General features: G+C 39.2%; 1 protein-coding gene across 2 annotated transcripts in view; it reads left to right on the top strand.

The window, feature by feature from the left end:
• The window catches only part of LOC147255786 (metabotropic glutamate receptor 7-like), an 84098-nt gene that overhangs the window by 55245 nt on the left and 5595 nt on the right, over positions 1–23258 (top strand). For both annotated transcript variants that reach the window (XM_086213735.1, XM_086213736.1), the window contains 2 exons: positions 4192–4331; positions 10014–10949. In XM_086213735.1, the coding sequence (XP_086069861.1) occupies positions 4192–4331; positions 10014–10949 (1076 nt within the window). The remainder of the gene's footprint in view (positions 1–4191; positions 4332–10013; positions 10950–23258) is intronic.

Genomic DNA, 23258 nt, shown 5'->3' on the forward strand with positions numbered 1-23258 from the left:
GTGGAATACAGGATCCAAATGGGGAAATGGGTTAAAAACAAGAGAGACCTCTGTCATTACAAATACGCTGGCACATGATCAGCCGGTGATCATGAGACGCTCCGCTGAAGCATTGTGTATCTTCACAAAATGTTCTAGATACGATTCCGCTGTTTAAAATAAGACATGCGTATGTTCACCTCCCAAAGCTGGCCTACTTTCAGATGAGGCCACTGCTTCTAGTATTAAAATAACTTCACAGTGTGATTTTATGTGAGATTTATGGGACAGTAAATATGTGATAAACTGTTGTTTAAACTATTTCTATTGGCGAATTATCATGCTGAGACCATCCTCAGTCAAACAGTAGTGGGTCTAAGGGGATTTACCCCAGGAATGAACATATTCCCTTGTGCAAGAATGTGGCTTCTTGATATGTTTGTAGTCATTTTTGTAGAATAAATTAGGATTGGCAATTTAGATAAAAACCTAGTAGATTTATGGTTGTTGTTTTTTTTTTTTCCCCCAGGGCTTTGATGCCTACACTGTTGGTTGATTCTAGCCCACTCTAAGTAATGCGCTAACCAAATTCAACAGGGCAAGTTCCTCTTTACAGTTATTTATTGTGGAAAATGTGTGAAAACAAACTTCTGTCAGTCTGCCTCCAGCACTGTCGCTATGGCAGCAGTGCAGAGTTCCAGCATGTGAAAAGTCCTCACATCATAAAGGGGAACTAAAGGAGAACTGAATATATGCAATGGCCTCAGCAGCTGTAAAATTTCAAGGATACTTTAACTAAGTGCAGATACGTGCATGGGATTGAGAATCTGCTGTCCAGTCTCAAGACCCATCTGGGCTTGTGCTAATTTTTATAGATTTCTTTCCCTCTAAAAACATTTACCTCAGCGTGACACTGACAAAGATGGAGGCTCATTGAAATCTACCCTTTCTATAACCTCTTCCTGTGTTGCTATTATATTCTCAAACCATTTTACAGGTACAAGGAGGTTATTCTGTTGAGGTTTCATCAGCCTTGTCTCACTGCCCCTTATTGCATTTAGACTGGAACCACACAAATTATCCTGAATGTGCCACAGCAAATGTATGTTTGAGAGCGAAAGAGTGTGAGCCTCCTTTGTTTATCTCCCCACTGTGCCGGAGTCACAGAGCTGAGGAGTGAGAGGCAGGGAAAAAAAGGAGAGAGAATAATGATGCGAAAGAAACACAGTAGTGGATCCCCAGTCCACCCACACTGCTCAGCAAAGCGCAGCAGCTGTGCACTTTTTGAAATGTCTTAGTTCAGAATCACATGCAAATGCATAAATCTTTCATCTTAGACGGCACTCTCACTTAGAGTCTACACAGACCATTTTGCTCCCTTGAAAATATCAGGCAATAGAAAACAGAAAGGATTTTCAAATGGCTTTTTATCTGCATCGACACGAAAAGCACTTAATTATTTGCTCCAAAGCTGAAGAGCACCAACTTCCCAGTCACTCATGTCACATTACTGAATGACTGTATGTATTTGTGCATTTGTGCATATTGTATTTTTTGACTAGTGTAGAGCAAGAATGGTAACCCTCTCAGACATTTTGCACAGCGTAGTCAATACCTTGTCAATAACTTTATAAAATGTGCCAAAAAGTCTGTTCCATAGAAGAAGTGGCCGACAGTGACTGCCACGACTGAGTTTTATTTGTTTTTTTAATTTGATTTTGATCCTAAGTTTTCACTAGGATGTTTCATCAATATTATTTTTTTTCAGTCTATCATGGAACTCCCTGAAAAAACTTTAAAAAGGCAGGTAGTGTTGTCACAGCTCCATGAACAATTCTTTCATCAGTTCTATCAGGCAGCAGCATCCATCCTCCTCTTTTTATAAACTGGGATATGGCCAGAGATTAAGCTAAGGAAAATGTTGTGCAAAATATAAAACAAGGCAGAACAATACAACAAATTCTTATATGCTAGACCTTTCATAAGAGGAGCATCCCAGTTGCGGTTTACTACAATGGGTGAAGATGACCATTTATCATTCAAGACATTCAAATTGTGTCTGCTTCAGGAAAAGTTTCAGTAACACAACCATTGTCTCAAAACACAGAATTCATGTCTGATTAAAAGGTACTCTCTACTACCACTACTAAAACACCAAATGAGGGAATATCTTTTGAAAGAGTGGTGTTCCTCTCTCCAGTTCACTTCCAGATACTAGTCAAATCTGCTCTGATATCTTTAATTTGTCACCTTTCTCTATCTCTGATTTCTCTACCTTGATATGGTTAATGTCAAGTTGCATTAAAACATATACTGTGAATGTCCACTTGAAGTCTTCTAACCTCAAAACTGTAACAAGGTGGTGTTAAAATTTCAAAGAGGGGCTTGTTTACAGTATTTAATGAAAATTACCTGTCAACATAACCTTGCTGCCTCTACCTTTCTTGTTAAGGAGTCTTTTGGCCTGAAACTTTTGTAGAATGTTCAATGGCAAATGTCCTTGGAAAATATGGTGTGAGATGAATTCCCCTCCGTATCAAAGCTAAAGAAGAGGTGCAGTGGCCTTGCATCCAAGCTCTGTTCTATATAAAAGACAACATGCTCCCAAAAGTGTTTTGGACATATGCGTCTGCTCTTTTCTCTACAATTTTTTTTTATAGCCAGAGCTATTAAGGTACTTAATTCCCATGCCAAGTGTCATCTGCCCCCCCCCCCCCATCCATCCCTGTCCCATTTCAAAAATGGTATCTGCCATTTGTGCTTATGAGCTCCTGCTTACTGTGCCAAGGTGAATAGAATTGCAGACATATAGCAATTTTTCATTATCTCTCAGTACTGCAGGGTGGTAGAAATGACCCCAGCAATAATTGAGACCTGATAGGGTACAACAGTTTCTTTCTATAATGCATTTCAGAGATACATTAACACATTACCTTGCATAATACAGTACTCTATAAACAGGGCAATCTTACTGTAAATACTGACCACAACCTCTTAACAGTGCATTGTGTGGTGGTGGTGGGACATGATGTGTTAAACTTAAGTGGCTGCACCACAGAAGCACTTCCAAAGTAAATCAATTAGTCATCTACACTACAACTCCCAACTGTCTATGAGCAATTCCAGACAGGTGTCTCTGTTCAGTTAATTACACTCATTGCTATAAGACAAACTGCTTTGTATGTGGTGTACAATGCCCTGATGATGGTTGACTGACCGAAAAGCTTGGGAAAAAGTAATGAAAATATTTGCATGGATCTAAGTGTACAGACACTTTTTTTTCTAAAACATAGCCCCATTAAAAAAAAAAAGTTGCACAACTTTAACCAAAATCGCTATGATTTTCTAACCTTAACATTTTTTGTTTTTGTTTTGCTTATCCCAACAAGATGATAAAGCCATTGATTTAAATCAAACTGACTACAAAACCAATGCCCAGAGTGTTGAGCTGTGAAAACAGGAATGGCATGTGTCCTCTTTGACTTCTCTACTGGTATTTTTCCCCTGCGTGGTGCTGGTACATGATTTTAACAGATGTCTTGCAACTACCTTGTGTGTCAGCAGGTTGTGGTCATTTTTATGGTGTGTACTAAGATATGAATACATATCTAAAAATGTGTCCTAATATGTCATGTTCGAGGTGTCTGTAGTCCCCTAAGCTAATTAGTGAAATCTTTAGGGTTCTGCTTGAGACAGGCTGCTACACACCAAGAGCAGATGGGGACCGTATGATGCTTTGGCTGACCTGTTTATCCTCTTTCCATCTCCTGTTGTTGTCCACCATGTGATTCAAATGCATTGCTTTTAACCTTTAGAAGTGTGCACTCATTGTTCACAGAAGACATTTTATGATATTTGAATGTAGCTGACACACATAACTATAAATTGAGTGTGAAAATGTATCCTCCTAAGGCCATTGTGCAACCCCAATGATGTATAAGAAGCAGGTGAGGAATAGCCATATTTGTCCATGGGGAGCCTGCTATCTTGGCTGTCTTTTCCATGAGGTGAAAGATATAGGTCATGGTTGTTTTATTCAGAACAAGCAGCCTCTCAGTGTCCATGCAGGCCACCACACAGTAAGAGGCAAAGGGGTTAAAAGTTCATGTTTTTCTTTTATTAAAAGAGGTGCTGTACTGTGTCACACCAATGTCTCACACGTTTCTCTTCTCTTGTCCTTTTGCTGTATTTTCTCTCTGTTGCTCCATACAGGCAGTGCTGCCACCTCTGTTGTGTTTAACAAGAATGGTGATGCTCCAGGACGATATGACCTGTTCCAGTTCCAGATGACCAACTCCTCTGTCCCAGAGTACAAGGTGGTTGGACAGTGGGTGGAAACCCTCCAGCTCAGGGTATGATGATTCACTTATGATACTGATACTGAACACAGAGGCAGATGAGTTTAAGGTTTTTAGATGCTTGTATTTTTTCAACCTGGGCCCAATTTTCCAACGTCTTTGGTTTGAAATATTTTAAAGAGGCCAAAATACTATTTTTTATGATAATGATGATAATTATTATCATTTATCATTTCAATTATGAGCAAGAACGTTATGACTAGAAACCATAAAATGGTTAATTATGCAATCACAAGGGGAAATTGTTGAAGTCTGTGCGCTAAAAGAGCTTTATTTTGCAATTGTCAGGTTTCTATTGTTATTATCACCACCTAAGAACATCAAAGAAACGATCTAAACAGAGACAGACCTTTGTGTATCAGTTTATGTTTAAGTTTAATCCTGACCCCCATTAATCATTTCCACTTGACAACTAGGAAAATATGACTTAGTGGAAAAGTCAATATCTACTCATCCTCGTGCAGATGGAAGGTCAGGTGACGGTTTATAGTCCAAGTCTTGTTTTAGTGAACAAGAGACAAAACACAAGAAAAGGTGTTGCAGTAACTTCCTATTGATGCCATTTATTTTTTTTTGTTAGCTCACTAAAATCACCGCATCATAGCAGGGAACTGGAGCTACAGGCTACAGCAAGGACAAAAGATGGTGTTACTAACATTTTGCAAAGCAACTTGTCATGTCAAGGGATCCTTGGATTATTTTGGATGAGCTCTATGGACACATTTAATGCTTTGTTTTTAGCATTTGAAAATTGTTTACAATAACATTTTTTGGGGAATTTCTACAGTGCATTTTACTGTGAAACTTCAGCAGTGTTTTGTTTCTTGTTCACTGAGTATAAGTGTGTCAGTGTAAAGTGCCTTGTACTGTACTTACAAAAACACTTATTATAATTTAAAGTTATTTCCTTTGGAATAAGCAGTGTGTCTCCATTGTTCTACTGCACCTGCTGTTTAGTACTAGCGGAAACCTGTAGATATTTCATTTTTACTTTTTCAGAGAAATTACACAGTACACTCTTAAATGTCTTTATTATAAAGTGTTGCCGATTTAATTTTAGTCCAGCTGATGTATAGTTTTGTCGGGGTGGAAAATATCTTGTGCTGTTTACTAAAAAAAGGAAGAATATGTCTTTGCTCCGAAGATAAACATTTGAAATTGTTCCAGTGAATTTTTCCTCATCTTCTTCTTCTTCTTCTTGTTCAAAAAAAGATTGATGTACTCACACTTATATTTACCAGGATTTTTTCTGGAGAATTCACTTAACCCTGAACTTTCCTTACCTTAAAAAAGCTTTCACCCTTGAATGTAATGTTTTATGCTTTTGGGACTTTGCAGCAATGTGACCGTATAAATGGATTAATACCCCCAAACAACATCAGTGCATTTACTCACATAAACAAACACAATGATATAAGCCACAATCTAAACATATCAATCCCTCCTGTTGAAAAAATCCTGACATTGTATTCAATATATTTATATATTAAAGGATTTATTAAAAGTTAGACTGATAAAATATTTTATAATAAATGTGCAAAGGCAGATAAAAGGCAGTAATTTAAGCAATTCAAATAAGTTTTTCTTTCCACCTGTAAAGAGTTGTTCAAGCAGGATTTAAACTTCAAGAGGGAATTGATGAAAGGCCCCAACAATATTATCAGTAGAAAGAAAATTAACTTGACTGGCCTCTGTTCTTCTTTTATTTTTTTGGAGAGGACTCCTCCTGCTGCATAGGCAGGAGGACTTGATGGAGGAAGAGAGTAGGAGAAAGAGGAAAAACATGCTTTTAACTCAAGTGTCAGCCCATATCTGCTCAGTGTTTGGCAGCCAGGGCTGCTGAAGATGTTGATGCTGTTTGAAACTGACACCTAAATAAATGCCTCCCATGTTGCTCCTCATCTGCTCTCCTGCAGGTTTTACTGTACATGATGAAACTCTGAATTTGTGATCAATCTAAGATACACCTCAAGCACAAGGTAAATCATATAAAAACTCTCACAATTTCAGAGAAAAAAGGGAAAGGGTGATTTATGTGAATATTTGTGTAGTCCAATCTTGTGGTTTCTCGAAACAAATTACAACATAGATCTGGAATTTTTCATTTCATGTAACTTTAAATGTTATTAATTCTCACATAAAAAAACCTTCTCTTTCAATGTTTGCTACGTTGCTGCTTTTCAAGTGCAAACTGCTGGTTTGTACAACTGCAATAGCTCTCACTGTCACAACACAAGAATCGACTCATGTGATTCATCTGGTCCATAAAGAAACTGATGAGTTTCATTTTATTTCAAGGTAAACATGGCTGGAAATTTCCCACATGAAGGGATGAAACCTGAGTTGAAATTTCAGTTTATTTCATGTACAAAATAAAACCAAACATGACATTTACATACAGATGAGTTCACATTTGCATAATGGAGCTCCGGGTCACAAGAATTAAACTCAACCGAATGGATTTGATAGCGCAGGTGGGATCAGTTCCGTTGCCGGATGTTTGTGATTCATTCCATTTCACTGTGATTACAAAACCAAATGCTGTTGCAATGCAATTTTATTCCCTTGTAATAGGTAGGCTATTTGTAGGCTATTTGTAGGCAACACAACCCAGGATGAGCTGATACACTTTGATATCTTCAGTAAGGATGTGGAATATAATGCTTTTCAAGTTCACAAAGCTCAAATTAACAACTATAGCAAGACTACAGCAGTCGGTATAGTCCAAGGTGTTAAAATTCTTGCTTCTGGTCTCCATAGCAACAGGACTGTTGGGCTCATTATTTTTTCCACACTGTGTGTAATTGGGAGCTTTTCCAGAGAGCACCATTCATTGTCCAAATAACAAATGGCACCTTCATGCCCCCAGATAAATGGCAGATGATAATCTACCAAGACACTACAAAAACAACACATTTGTCATACAGGTACACACACACACACACACACACACACACACACACACACACACACACACACACACACACACTGCAGATATGTGTGTGTGTGTGTGTGTGTGTGTGTGTGTGTGTGTGTGTGTGTGTGTGTGTGTGTGTGTGTATGCTATTTGTGCCCTCAGCTGGAGTCATGTTACATGTGATGTTATTTGCACCTGGTGGAATTTTTCATCCGCTGATGTTCATGTGTTTACATTCTCATCTCTTACACCACACTCCATCCCTCTGTCAGACTGAAGGACAAATCATATGGTAAAATGGCTGCATTTACTTATGGAAACTGCAAAACCTCTAAAATTCAAAGATTTGCTTGTTGTTGACTGAACCCTCCACTCACAAGATCAACAGAGCCAACCGGTTTCATGTGAAATGCTGCAAAGTGAAATAAAAGGAAAAGGAACATGCAGATAAGATTGGAATCACTGCTGTATAGTCAAGAGGGTTACCCTCATTGATCAAACACCAGCTGAATTTTCAAAATTGATTAATTACAATCGGCACTGAGCACTGCTCTGAACATCAGAGCATCCAACAACATACTGTTTAGAGCATTGTAGTGCAGAACCCCACAGACATGTCACAAACTTACTCCAGTGTCCCAGCCCTTGGCTGCTTTAGGCAGCCGCCTGTTCTGCAGCAGTCTGATGCAGCATTGCACTGTAACCCTTGTGCATTGCTGTTGAATCTGCTCTCCTGCTCTGTTCCAGAGTTAATCATGTATTAAAGATATTTCATAAATGTAAAGCACTATAGTTGCTCAGTGAGGAGATGACTCCTTCTTCCTGTAACTCAGTCTCCATCTCTATGAGGTATATTATGTATGTATTTATTTATTTTTATTTATTAGGGCCTGAGCCTGATTTTTATCTATAGTTATATTTATATTTGGCTGTGGGTCTTAAGATGAGCTTCAGAGTAGTTTCACAACAATCTTCAGGTCCAGCTCCATCAGGTCTACTGTGCTGCAGTGCCAGGTCAGGCTGAGTTGAAAATGTGTTCAGTGGATCTCAGGGTTGACACAAGATTTGATCGTAGTCTCAACTCATATCCATAATGATCAATGCTGAGATGAGAGAAGGAATGATTGTAGGCCATTAATGAGGGCCAACGTATTAATAGTATTTCCCAGGAATGCCTATGATCTTCCAGCCTGGCAAACTGTACATGATGCATTTAGTTACTCTCAATCATGTTGTATGACTTTTAAAATTGTTTGAAAGAATGGAAAAGTAGAGTGAAATGATAAGGGAATATTTTAACAAAGGACATACATGTAATTCTTAATTAATTAGAATTAGGAATTAGAAATGAGGAGACAAGGATGCTACTCTTCAACAAGTGACATCAGGGGGGCTGTCCAGCCCATAAACATAGTTGGTAATCATGCAATGACACTATTTACCTCACGCCCACAGGGTCATCAGTCTCCTGACAGCTCAACAACCAATTACAGATCAAATCCAGAACCAACCCCACCTTGCACACGAGTATGATGTCTCTGAATTTACTGAGGTTCAGTCCAATCACAAACAGTTTGAAATTTATGCACAAATACTGTACTGTTGCGAACATAGACTGTATAGTAAAAAGGTTGAGCATAACTATGCAGCAGAAACAAGAAATGACATAAAATTATTGCCAAGGTCTCTGTTAAAGCACAAACAAGTTGTTGTCCCATCCTTTCAATGATCTGAATGTTGTAGTGTTTTGTGAAATGTTGTGTCCTATGAAATATTGTTGTTTTGTGAAATGCTGTTTAGTTTTCTAACGTGTGGTGGTGCTTTGGCCTTCAGAGCCACCATAGTATTGACAAGTCCTAAACGTGAATGTTAGTCTTCTGATCTTCAAATCTTCTAAAACTCATTACATTGTTGAACCAGAGTATTTGTGTCCACCTAAAAAAAAGGGATGTTTTTACCGAAATTGTCAAAGTATTGTTTTGAATCTTGACGTCTGCACAGATTACTAATCTGTGTTATTCTGTATTGACAATATTATCCTTTTACATCTGTGATATGAGAACAATTTCAAGAAAACAAGATAACCACTTGCAAATTTGTGGGATTTTTGTTGTTGTTGTGTTGTTGTTTCTTTTTAATTTTCAGTTGGTTTATTTAGGCATCATTGCTGATACTGTAGACCTCTTTATCATGTTGATATACCTTTAATCTTGTAGTTTTAAAGCCATGGGTGAATATGCTTTCATTATAAATCATCAGGTCATGTGAGCCCTAGCTTTCCTTCATGGCTCTTTAAGGGCTAACTTGAAAAATGATGTCTTAAAGTTTGAGCTTAAACAATGAAATGCCTCAGGGTCTTCTGGATTGAAGTTTAAGAAAGTTCTGCTGTGTGTCTGTAACACTGATGAGATCAGTCAGTATTTAAAGTGATTAGTAGAAATATTTTTGCAATATCTGAAATTGGCAGTTTGAAATTCTAAATTACATCCTCCGTACTTCTAATCTCATATTTTATACCTCACTGGCTCCTGTATTAAAACATTTCTTTTGCATTTCTATTTAATTTATTATTTCACTGTACAACGTTAACTTCTGTTGCCATGGTCATTTTAATTACTGATTTCAATGTCATAGATAAATGATGTCATGACCAAATATTTGGATCTTCAAACCACCTTAGTGTTACTTATCTCCAGTGATAACCCTGTTTATGTTTTGCAAACCCTCTTATCCTTTTCCGTGTATCATCTCTCTCCCAGCTGGAGGAGCTTCAGTGGCCAGATGGGGAGCAGGAGGTGCCCATCTCAGTATGCAGCCTGCCTTGCAAGACTGGCGAGAGGAAGACGAGAGTAAAAGGAATGCCGTGCTGCTGGCACTGTGAACTATGTGATGGCTATCAGTACCAGTATGATGAGACTTCCTGTAGACTGTGTCCGTACAACATGAGGCCCAACCCTAACAGAACTGCCTGCCAGCCCATCCCTATAGTAAAGCTAGAGTGGCACTCTCCATGGGCAATCATTCCCGTCTTCCTGGCCATGCTTGGTATCATTGCCACCATTTTCGTCATGGCCACCTTCATACGCTACAATGACACACCCATTGTGCGAGCATCAGGCCGAGAGTTGAGCTACGTGCTGCTAACTGGAATCTTTCTGTGTTACATCATCACCTTCCTCATGATTGCCAAGCCTGATGTCGCTGTGTGTGCCTTTAGGAGAATCTTTCTGGGTCTGGGCATGTGTATCAGTTATGCCGCCCTGCTCACCAAGACCAACCGCATCTATCGGATCTTCGAGCAAGGGAAGCAGACAGTCACAGCGCCACGCTTCATTAGCCCCACCTCCCAGATTGCCATCACTTCCAGTTTGATCTGTGTGCAGCTGCTTGGTGTTCTGGTGTGGTTTGCCGTGGACCCTCCAAACACCATTATTGACTACGATGAACAGAAAACCATTAATCTCATGTTGGCCCGTGGTGTACTAAAGTGTGACATCACAGACCTACAGATTATATGCTCATTAGGCTATAGCATCCTGTTGATGGTGACCTGTACTATCTACGCCATTAAAACAAGAGATGTACCAGAAGACTTCAATGAAGCCAAGCCAATTGGTTTCACTATGTATACCACTTGCATAGTCTGGCTGGCCTTCATCCCGATTTTTTTTGGCACAGCCCAGTCCGCTGAGAAGGTGAGTCATTTCCCTCTCTTTTGTTCTGTCTCTTTCAACACCCTCCTCATTGTCTCTCTCCATCTTCTTTTGAATTTCACTTTCATTCCTTTAGCCCTGTCTTTATCTTGTCCAAACACATGCACACATGCACATTTGTGCAAAATGAAAACACAAACAGTACTTACAGAGGGCTCACATGCACTCATTTCATTACTATATTGCTTCATATCCTTTAATTTTCAGATGATATTGCGCTGATGAGCATGAGAAACCACACTAGACGCACCAGACAAAATAATCACATAAAGGCAGAGGAAGGGTTAATGTTAAGCACCAGGATTCTCAAATGCCTGAGGAGCTATATGGCTGTTAGAGCTGGCAACTTCACATGCCATTATCTTGGCTTTTACACCTAGGGCTCAACATATTCTATTATGCCTCATTCTAGAGGGTGAGACAAGCAGGTTGAGGAGGTGGAAGATGAGGAAGGAGGTGGAAGGCCAGGAGAAATGGGGGAGGCAAATAGAAGTTTGATTCAACACATTCCATTTCTTGACAGTTGCACTCTACTCAACAAATCATTTGACATTGGGTGCTTCTGGAGTTGATTGAGAATATGACATTTTGACCTTCTGTGCTAGTCACTGCTTATCTGGCAGACAGCGGGTAGAATGCGGAATCATTCATCTGATGTGCACGTGCTGCTTGGCAGGATGTGTGCACGGAACAGAATGGAGTGGAAGTTTTCCACTGACAGAATATCGATGCTGACAGCAAATGTTACACCTAACCTTTTGAGAGCAACACCATTCAATATCCATCCTGCTAAGCTACTGCACGAGATGAATCAGAAACTGATTTTCCTCATCTCAATTTGCTGCTGATTTCATAGATGAATTACACCCTCAGCAGCGATTAGGAGTTCATTATTTTACTCACAGTGACTACCAAGGCAGTAATGTGTTTATCTCTCCCCTTTATGCAGTTAACTCTTTCTTCACACTGACTCCTGCCCTACAGTCACCTATTTTAAAGCCACAGCCTCCGAGTGCAGTGGCCATTGCAGTTGCACTTATGCTGGCTCCCTTGCTGCTCCTAGTGAGAAGTGCATTTGCGTGTCATGAAAACATCAGTTGCAAAAGTTGCAGTGTAGTTAAGGTGATGTGCTATCTTATTCATATGTCAGCTTACTTATGCTTAAGTAATCAGTATGAAAAACCTCCCAACATCTGTTCCTTTTAAGCCTTTTCTTCTTCTCTTATAGGATTCCTTCATAAATACTTCATCAAAACTGGCAGAAAAAAACATGTTAGTGACAGATGTAAAACTCAGTGTTTAGATCTGTCTTTGCAAGGACTTTAGGGGGTTGGATGTGAGGATAGATGAATCTATTTTACCATATGCTCAATAATTAACAATTTATGTAACAATAAGAATACATTAATTAATTACATTAAAAAAAAAGTAAAACCGTAAAATACCTCCATCCGTCCATCCATTTTCTTCTGCTTATCCTGTTAAGGGTCACAGGGGGCTGGAGCCTATCCCGGCAGCTTTAGGGGGAGAGGCAAATTACACCCTGGACAGGTCGCCAGTCTGTAACAGGGCCAACACATATAGACAGACAACCATTCACACATAGTCATACCTACAGTCAGTTTAGAGTATCAATTAGCCTAGTCTCCATTTGCATGTCGCTGGACTGTGGGAGGAAGCCAGAGTACCCAGGGAGAACCAACACAGGCACATGGAGAACATGCAAACTCCACACAGAAGGATTCCGTGCCCGAGGCGGTACTCTTCTTGCTGTGAGGTGACAGCACTAACCACTGTTAGCTAACCACTGTTAACCACTGCTAACCATCACCATGCTAATACCCAGAGTAATAAAAGAATCTTGAATCCTTGACATGCCCAATTTGTTTTGAAAAACATCACAGAGGCCATGTTGTAACCTGTGCCAGTGCTATCTTTCAAAACAATTACTTGGTAATCACAGTTTTCTGTGACACTCCAGCAGTGATATATGGACTTAAAAACTTCCACAAGCCTCCATCGGTATGAGGGGGAGAGAACATGATTGGAAATGACTGAATGTTCACCCAAATATGAAAATATTATTAATTAATGGTGAAAAAGATTTTTAAAAATTAGCTAATCATTGTGCCCTTGTTGGAAAGCGTCTTTTTCAAGACATTCTTTTTTTGTTTGTGTTTTTGTTTTATGGGTGTACGCAGGTGGCTAAACACCAAGGCAGATTACCAGATAATTATCTGATTATCAGTGATAATCTAACAAAAGGGATGGCTGTTTGACCTCATGTTGTTTATTGAATTGTAGGGACTGCACTGTTTCTTTAACTCAACTCCCTTTAGATGCCTTTATTTCCCACACCTGCGACCCCCCCCCCCCCCCACACACACACACACTCCATTTTGCTCTTTCAAACTAATGTTGGGGGAAGTCATGTGAATAAGGTAACAAAAGATCAGAGTGTCCCCCTGCCTACTGTGCACCTGCATTTGCTCAGTCAACGAACACACTCCAGTTAATTACTCAGAGTCACACACATACACACCCTAATTCAGATTCACTGACTTTTTGAAACAACCTTCAAGCCTGCTTGTCACTGTTTAAACAGACAAGCAAACTGGATACAATAAAAATATGCAAACATATTAACACAGCAACAGACCTGTCCACATGTTATTCATTTAGCAGGGAACTAGCGAGTCAAGGGACAGATGGCGTCACTGAACACAAGAACTCTCTTATTTAGTAAAAACCACTAAACAGAACATTCGTCTACACTTAAGAAGAGAAGGGTGATGATAAAATGAGGATGATACATTTTCCCTGAAGTACACAAATGTTCGAGTAAATCAGTAAATCATTCTCTCCGAAAAGAGAATGTCATTTCTTGAAACTGGACACACCTCAATACATGTCTTGGAAACCACTCAGGCTCTCATAAAATGCATCTTGTACCCACATAAACCTCTCATAGACAGACAGCGCTGCCAAGTATTATTAGAAGTAACTAACTGTACTTGTCAAAACTTTATCTTTTCAGCTTACAGCAGGTAAAGTGAAAATTGCAACTTCTAATCCACCTGTCTCTTTGTAAACAACTGTTCATGATGGGAACTGGACTTGACACTTGAAGTCTTTTCAGATTTAGTTGTTTCATGCTTGAAATATTGAGCATATTGCACTAAAGGCAAACTGCTGGCAGAAAAATAAAATAGGTTGCCTTTAATGGAAAGAAATGTTTATTTTGAAAATAAATGTTAAGCATTTTAAAAGATGAAGATGATACCTTTTGCCAAAGTCTGGGCTGCAAAGAATGAAGTACTAAAATGTAGTTGTTTGAGTCGTTGGGAGTATTAGATTAAGATAAATAAATAAAAACATGTTGCTATGAATGGGTTTTAAGATTAGGCCACAACTAGTTATACAACATTAGGGCTGTTAGTACATGGAACAGTAATTTTTTTCTACATGATTATTATAACCAAAATTATTTACAATAGTAATATTAATTTGATGTCATAATTGTTTTCAATAAGATATATACTTTGTGGGAAATTCAGTTTTACTGTAAATTTAAGGGTAGGATGTAATGTTGCTTTAACCATAATTGGAACAAAGAGATACTAAAAGGAACGATATCTTAATACAATACTGTACCCAAAAAGTAGATTTTTCCTCTCAAGTACTCACAAATAGGTGTATTGAGCTCACGAAGATATTTTTCTCCATCCTCATTGTCACTTCTCATTCTAATTACCTCTGATTTAATGCTCAAGTGCTTTAAGTTTTCCCTCACAATTGTTTGAATGTCATAGCAGACCAGGAAATGCTTTAGGGTGAAGCTAACTTTTGATTGACAGGTTGCTATTCCAGCAGCCTGTCTACAAATGTAAAAAGTCAAGATGTTAATGAGCAAAGTACTGAAGTCAAGGTTTCTACATGGGAGTTCACCACCTGGGTGACAACATGCTAGCTTTGTTGAATTCTTAGTTACAGCCAATGCTCTGGTTTAGTTGTAATGACTCTAATCTTGCTTTTCAATTCAAGATTTTAGCAGATTGATATGAAAATGGCACTGTAAATACATTCTGCACACACCACCACAGCAATTAAGGAAAAACATGCAAAGGATAATAAGAGACATTTTTTACTTGAAGAGAACTCAGCACTGACAAGACAATTATCTTGCCTAAAATAGAAATAGCACAGCGGAGCCACAAATACCTGAATTAAAACAGTAGATTAATTACTATGTCTGTAATATATGCACTCTGTGGTCCACAGAACTAGATGAATGTAGGAAAATGTATTTCTGTCATGTCACCCAAGAGACTGTCCTTCCAAGAACAATGACTAAGTCATAAATGCAAGTGGTAAAAATGACCTTTATTGACTATATTGTGACCAGTGGCATTTATTGCAGCGATTACAGTACTTATGACCATAGAAATGTAGGAAAGCAGATGTTAATGGATGTTCTCACTATTTTTCTCACAAAGTCCATGTAAGTACCAGGTTGTGGGAGTAGATGGTTAAAACCCGTGGCCAGTGGTCAGATAGTGCTGTTTTGAGACTGCTGTTTACTTATTAAAGATGATATTCCCACAGTAATTAGTAAGGGCTATGTTTTGTTTTGTTTTGTTTTGTTTTTAAGAACCATGGCATCGTATGCAAGGGTCAAAACCAACCATTAGGTATTTTGGGTTGGAGCATTTGTTACAGCCGGTCAGGACACATAAACACAATATGAACACATATGCTACATTTTGAAAAGGAGTGAATAATAAATAAAATATCAGACCTATTAAAATTTGTTTATAAAATGAAGTATCTTTCATGACAATGAAACAGCTGACATCTAGCCAGGGTTTTGTTCAAAGGTTTTACTGCACTCCCTCTGAGGAAACTTGTTATGCATGTTTTCGATCTTTTTTTCATAAAATAATCACAAAGAAATGCTAAGTTTCATCAAAACAGAATAATTTATTAAACTTACTCTTCCCAAGTGTTCCCAAAACATTTCTTCTTGCTGGAGCAGCCTCTCCCCTGGAGATTAGGAAACCACTGGAGAGCCTCTAAATATTAGCTTAGATATGGGTCATGTCCTCAGTCAAGAAAATCAGTTGAATACTGCTCGTCATAAAACTAGGAAAAAAAGGAATCATTCTAAGAATGTTTTGAACAGGAAGATCTGATTCCCAAAGTTGACTGATTTATTCAGACCCATATTGGACCAATGACGAAATGACTGGTCTTCTCCCCTTTTGCCTTACTTGTGAGTTTTTCCACCCAGCAGCATTCTCTTAACTGTCTTTCTGTCATATTGAACTTCACAAAGTTTATTTTGTACTGTTTCCAATTGCCTGTAACTGGAGCTTTTTTTTGCAGACATATGCTGCTAGATGACCTGATTGAGGCATTGAAAAATGTAGAGATTTTTGGAGGCCAATTCAAAAAGAGCTTGCTATTGCAGCCTTAGCTAGATCTGTTTCATCCTGTCCATCATTATTATGATTGTAGCCCTTTTTCCACTGGAAAAGACCCCACCAGCTCCCGCTAACATTTGGCTTTTTTAGGCATTCAATTCCAGGTCAAGTAACCCCGCATTTATTATCTCAAACTCCAATCTGCATTTTTTTGTCCTCTATGTCACAAATTCAACCCATCTGCAGTCAGCCCAGTCTCATCCCTGTTCGTCAAAGACCGACGTTTGGTCAACTCGCCCTGACATCCACAGCCGACACTGAGGGCACCCCCTTTGCGTCACTTGACATCGTAGAGGGATTTTGACAAAAGAGGATCATTCATCCAGGCAACATGGTGTCACCCCTAACCCTAACCCTAACAACACAAAGCCGATTAGATAAATAAGCAAATTGGACCAGACAGAATAAAAAATTGTGGGACAGAGTCCTGTGTTGCAGGTTGAAATGGACGAGAATGTTAGAGACACAACCGTGGTACCATCAAAGTTGGCAGGCAACACAGAGGGGCTACCCTCAGGGGGGACCAAACTTCAGCATTTGACCAAAAGGATGAGACCATGTTGCTGCAGTGCCCTAACATTTAGTTAGTTAGAATAGTCACCACTAAAAAAAAATGTCTGTTGTCCATACTACTGTTTGTTTACCCCGTTTTTTTTCTCATTTGTGACATTGAATGTAATGCACCATACAAGGCCACACCTAATCTGTTGCAAGGGAGCAAAGGACAACCAGTTTAAGGCGAGATTACCCTGGTTTAAATTGCTACTACCGTATATTTTATGTTTTCTGTGCTTTTAATGTCTGCATGTCTCAAACATTGCTATGCTGCTATCATAGCCAAGACTTCCCTGAAAAAGAGATTTTGTAATTTCAATGGGAATGATATAAATAAAGACCACATAAATGCTGTATCTTAACAACTTGTGGTGATGAAACTAAGTCAAGTCAATTCAAGTCAAGTCAATTTTATTTATATAGTGCCAAATCACAACAAAATTTATCTCATGACACTTTACAAGTAGAGCAGGTCTAGGACCACACTCCTTCGATGAATTTACACCCAACAATTATCCATGAGCAAGCACATTCTGCAACAGCAGCGACGAAAACCTTCCTTTTAACAGGCAGGAACGTCAAGCAGACCCAGGCTCAATGGGGACGGCCTTCTGCTTTGACCAGTTGGGGGGAAAGAGAGCAGGAGAGCAGGGCAGAGACAAAGACAGATAATGGAGGAAGACAGATATGCAGAAGGAAAGAGTGGGACAGAGATAAAGAGTGAGAGAAAGGGAAGAGACTGATGGACAGACAGGGATGTGAGCAGGTGGAGCTGTGGGTGGTAGCTTGAGCCTCTTCAGGTCTGCAGCCTCCTCCAGCAGCACCCGGGATCTGGGATGAGGGGAGCCCGAAGGCTCCGGAGAAGAAGATGAGTTAGTAATACATATGAGTATGATTTATGTATGACACATACAGGAGGACAGAGAGGAAAGAGAGGAGGAGAGAGAATCCCAGTGCACCATGGGAGATCCCCCAGCAGCCCTAGCCTATAGCAGCATATCTAAAGGCCAGCCTAAGCAGCCCTAACTATAAGCCTGATCAAAAAGGAAGGTCTTTAGTCTGCTCTTAAAGGTAGAGAGGGTGTCTGCATCCCAGACCGAAACTGGGAGACGGTTCCACAGGAGGGGAGCCTGATAGCTGAAGGCTCTGGCTCCCATTCTACTTTTAGAAACTCTAGGAACCACCAGTAACCCTGCATCCTAGGAGCGAAGGGTTCTGGCTGGGTGATGGGGGGACTATGAGCTCTGTCAGGTATGAAGGAGCCTGACTGTTGAGGACTTTGTATGTTGGAAGGAGAATTTTGAATTCTATTCTAAATTTGATAGGGAGCCAATGCAGAGAGGCCAGTACAGGAGAGACATGGTCTCTTCTACTAGTTCTTGTCAACACGCAGGCAGCAGTGTTTTGGACCAGCTGGAGAGTCTTTAGGGACCTATTGGTGCAGCCTGATAGGAGGGAATTACAGTAATCCAACCTGGAAGTGACAAAGGCATGGACTAATTTTTCTGCATCTTTTTGAGACAGGATGTGTCTGATCTTAGCAATGTTTCGTAAATGAAAGAAAGCAGTCCTTGAAATTTGCTTAATGTGGGCATTAAAGGACAGATCCTGATCGAAAAGAACTCCTAGCTTCCTTACGGTCGTGCTGGGGGCCAAGGTAATGCCTTCCAGGGTGCCTATCTCATTAGATAGAGTGTCTCTAAGATGTTTTGGGCCCAGGACAATGACTTCAGTTTTATCAGAGTTTAATAAAAGGAAAATATGGGTCATCCAAGTTTTTATCTCTTTTGGACAGGCCTCCAGTTTAGTCAGCTGATTTATTTCATGAGGATGCATTGATAAGTACAGCTGTGTGTCATCAGCATAGCAGTGAAAATTAATTGAGTGTTTCCTAATAATGTGACTGAGAGGAAGCAGATAAAGGGTGAAGACGATTGGTCCAAGCACAGAGCCTTGAGGAACACCATAAGTGACTACAGTGGTTTCCGAGGGTTTATCATTAGTTTGTACCAACTGAGATCGACCTAGTAAATATGACCTGAACCAGTTTAGTGCAGTTCCTTTAATGCCAATGACATGTTCCAGTCTCTGTAGAAGGATATGGTGGTCAATGGTATCAAAACCTGCACTAAGATCTAATAAGACCAGCACAGAGACCAGTCCCTCATCTGATGCCAGTAGGAGGTCATTGGTAACTTTGACTAGTGCTGTTTCTGTGTGATGATGAACCCTTGAAACCTGACTGGAAGTCCTCTAATAAGCTGTTGCTGTAGAGAAAGTCACAGAGCTGTTTAGCAACTGCTTTCTCCAGAATTTTGGAGAGAAATGGAAAATTTGATATTGGTCTGTAGTTGGCCAAAACATCTGGATCCAGGGTTGCTTTTTTGAGAAGGGGTCTAATTACTGCCACTTTAAAGGACTGTGGGACATAACCAGATAACAGCGATAATTGATCATACTGTATCTAAGAGGGAGGTGCTAATGAGGGGTAGAGAGTCCTTAAGTAGCTTGGTTGGGATGGGGTCTATAAGACAGGTGGATGGTTTAGAGGAGGAAATTATTGAACTGAGCTCATGAAGGCCAACGGTAGCTAACTAAGATTTTTCTTCTATATTTTTAATTTTAATTGCCCTCTCTACCATGTACAAAGCAGAATAAATTTGTCTTGTTTGTTCAAGCCCTGAATTTGGGGTCTGGTGTAGAGTCAAACCTAAAAACACCATCCACAATGAAGGCAGTAACTCCATTATGGAATTGAGCTGTGCAGCTCAAACCCAAAGCTAGACATGAGCCAAGCTAAAAAGTAGGCCACCTAGAACAACAAAAGACATTCAGGTAGTTGAGAGGAGACTGCAAATCCCCTGGATCCATTATTGATGGCATTCTCTGATGGGGCAGAGAGCATCCTAATTGTCACTTACTGAATCAAATCCTCATCTCTGTGTGCATTTATGGTACTCAGCCATACCCAACTAAATTGCCTTTGCAGTAAGGATATCCCTGGTGGGTATAATTATGAGAATTAGCCTCTTCAGCCTTTTGTCTAAATGGAAGATATGTCGTTTGTTATGGCTTGATGTTGCCATTTGCTTTGTCAATGCAATGTAAAATTCAAAGCCAGCGCTTGATTCTTGATGAGGATGTTAATAAATCATTACTGCAGCTATAAATAGAGAGTTGCCAAGCAGTTGTTAAAATGACTTCATGTATTTATTTATGTTAAAGCAACAGGAATGAATTATGAATGTTCTATGACAAGCTACACATTTGAGTGGTGGGTGAGAGGGCTATGAATTTGGGTCAAGCTCATATAGAGGCGTAATGAAAAACCCTGTCTCAGTGATTAGAGGCAGTAAGAAAAAGGATTTGGCTGTGTGGGTTTATGTGTGTTTGTGTGTAGCTGTATCAGAGAGGGTGAAAGCCCACATACCTTTTTTGTTTTTGAATATATGTGTGTACAGTTTTGAGGGATGTGTATGAAAAAGTACCTAATGAGTACAGACTCCTGCATGGTCAATACAACAGTTCTGATTCAGTCAGCATTGCAGGGTCTAAGTATCAGAATCTCATTAAAAGCTTATTCCAGCCGTGTTTAGTTGCTTGCACCAACTTCTGTAGTGTTGCTATGGATACCAGTTATGTTACCAGCTACTGAACACACAGTTGGAGAATCTCTCGTGATTTTATTTGACACCATGCAACCTGGTTTCCCAACGTTCTAATCATAAACACTGCAAAAAAAAAAAAAAAAAAAAAAAGGTATTTCCATTCTCTTGCAACTTTTAGTGACACAGGACAAAGACCATTGTGATATTTATGTAGTTATTATTGCATGGTCTGCAAGCCAGATTACTTCCTCTTATGCAGCTCTCGAGAAAAACGAGAGGGGATGGACAAAAGAGTTATGTATATTTTATATCAAGCATCTGAATGATTAGTGGAGATTGGAAGACAAAGGCATGAGTGATATGTAAATAGCTCTGTCTTGTATGTAAAACATTCCCATTAGTCATGCTATTTACCAGAATTGTATGCAAATAGTGACATTTCTTCTCCTGACTAAATCAGTAAACCACTCTGCAGATACATTTGGGTAGCTAATATGTTTACAATCATATCCCCTCCCACTGACATCAGCAGTGTTGGACCTAAAGTCAGGATATAAGGGACATCTGATGGGTTTAGGTGCATCAGTCTAGTGAGGACAATGTACTGATCTATTCTTGAAACAATAATATTCCCTTTTGGAGTGGTCATTTCACCTCCAGGACCCTTAAATGAAACAATAGGCTGCAGCGTGTTCTCTGAAGTACCGGCTTCACTTCTTTGTCTCCTCTTTTGTCAAATCAGTACCTTTTAATGAAGTCACTTTACAAACTCGCTGGTAACCTCAATTACAGCATGATCTGGGTTATGTAAGCTTACAATTACAACTGGAGAATAGAAAAAGTATTATGTAACTGAAAAGGCATGTCACAGTGGAAGCATGTAAGAGAACGCACTTAAGGTTCGCTCATATGCATGGCTATCTTATAAATGATCTAACCACTTAAGGCATTGAGATTTATTCAAAGGCCGTACTTGGCTTTACCCAGAGTTGCCAACAACCAAATGAAGACCCTCTGTATGTGGCGAAGGCAGTGTTCTTTGTCCATTGTTATCATTTATTGTTCTTTTGGAGAAATTTACATTGAAATAGGTTTGCTAAAAGGATGCTTACAGGAGGAACCGGCTTGATGAATACTAGAATGCTGAGATAAAACACCTGATATATAGGGAAACCAGGGGTGACTGCAACATGTCATGGACAGAGCCTTGCCTGACAGTGTTGTCTATCTATCTCGTCAAGACTTTAAGTGGGCACAATGGTGGAAAAGAGGCCATATGAGGACAATTTGATGAAGTCACAGTAATGCTTCTGTTATTGTCATTGCTATGCTTGAACCGTTTTTGACTTGAGTGAATAGCTGTAGGTCAGACTTTAATAAATGCTGCGAGATTACGTTACTGTTCACTCTCTGGCTCCTTTCCCCTCAGTGACAAAAAGCAAATATTTAAATCACCTATGCCGCTGTTAATAATTGTTATAAAAGTTTTATTTACCTGTAGAATATCAATTATAATTTGGCTTGTAAATGTGACATAAAGTCCATACAAGGATATAGAGTAGTAGGAGCTACTGAAAACCAAGGAGAAAAATTAGGTAAGAGAGAGGCTTTAAGATTTTTTGCAAGTGAAATATATTACTTATAGGGGTGTTACGATTCATTTGAACAATGATTCGATTCATATCACAACTTGTGGTTATCGACACGATTCAAGGATAATATTGGTTCATTTAGAACGACACAAGGATCCGAAACAATTCAGTGACTTGAAATCTATTCAGTAACTTTTTAGCCAAAAATTCTACCAATGTGACTGTGAAATAAATACCTGGATACTGGACAGTAGACAGATTCCATTTGTTTCTTGTAAGGGAATCAGGCATAAATTAATTATGGATATAAACAAACAACAAGTAAATAACAATTAATGGCAAATGCATTCACGTTTTATTCAAATAAATTACAACCAACACTTCAGATTGAATTAAAAGGAGGTTAAACTTTTCTGCTCTCATCTTCAATACTCACTACATTTCCCATAAAAGTACAAAAAGTGCAACCAACATTTAACATCAACAGTAGGTTTAACTGCCATTTCTGCCTTTGTTTCACAAAAATAAAAAAGTATTCAAAGTCAAATTTAAAGTGCAACCAACATTTCTTCAGGTTGATTTAACAGCAGGTTTACCTGCTACTTTTGCTTTTACATATCCTACAATAATTATCATTAGAAGTACTAAAATACACATTTATATAAATTCTGCCACACTTAAATTAAATGTAGTGTGTTATTTACTAGTATCAATACAATCAATTGATTACGTTTTAAAACAATGTTGGATCAATATATGTCGTCCGGAAGGCCAACTTGCTGAGCACAGGTCAATGTAGTTGGATCATAGGGATATAAATTGCTACATCGATGTAGAAGAAGAATCATTACACACCTAATTATAATCCATTCATCCATCCATCCATTTTCTATCGCTTATTCTGTTAACGGTCGTGGGGGGGGGCTGGACATTGGCCAAGAGGTGGAGCACCCTGTACAGGTCACCAGTCCATCGCAGGGCCAACATAGACCCTTAACAGGATAAGCGATAGAAAATAGATGGATGGATGGACAGATTTATGATGACTCTTCT

Source organism: Aulostomus chinensis, chromosome 9 (genome assembly GCF_037954235.1).
Source record: "Aulostomus chinensis isolate RoL2024-O1b breed Wild chromosome 9, RoL_Achi_v1.0, whole genome shotgun sequence".
Taxonomy (NCBI): Eukaryota; Metazoa; Chordata; class Actinopteri; order Syngnathiformes; family Aulostomidae; genus Aulostomus; species Aulostomus chinensis.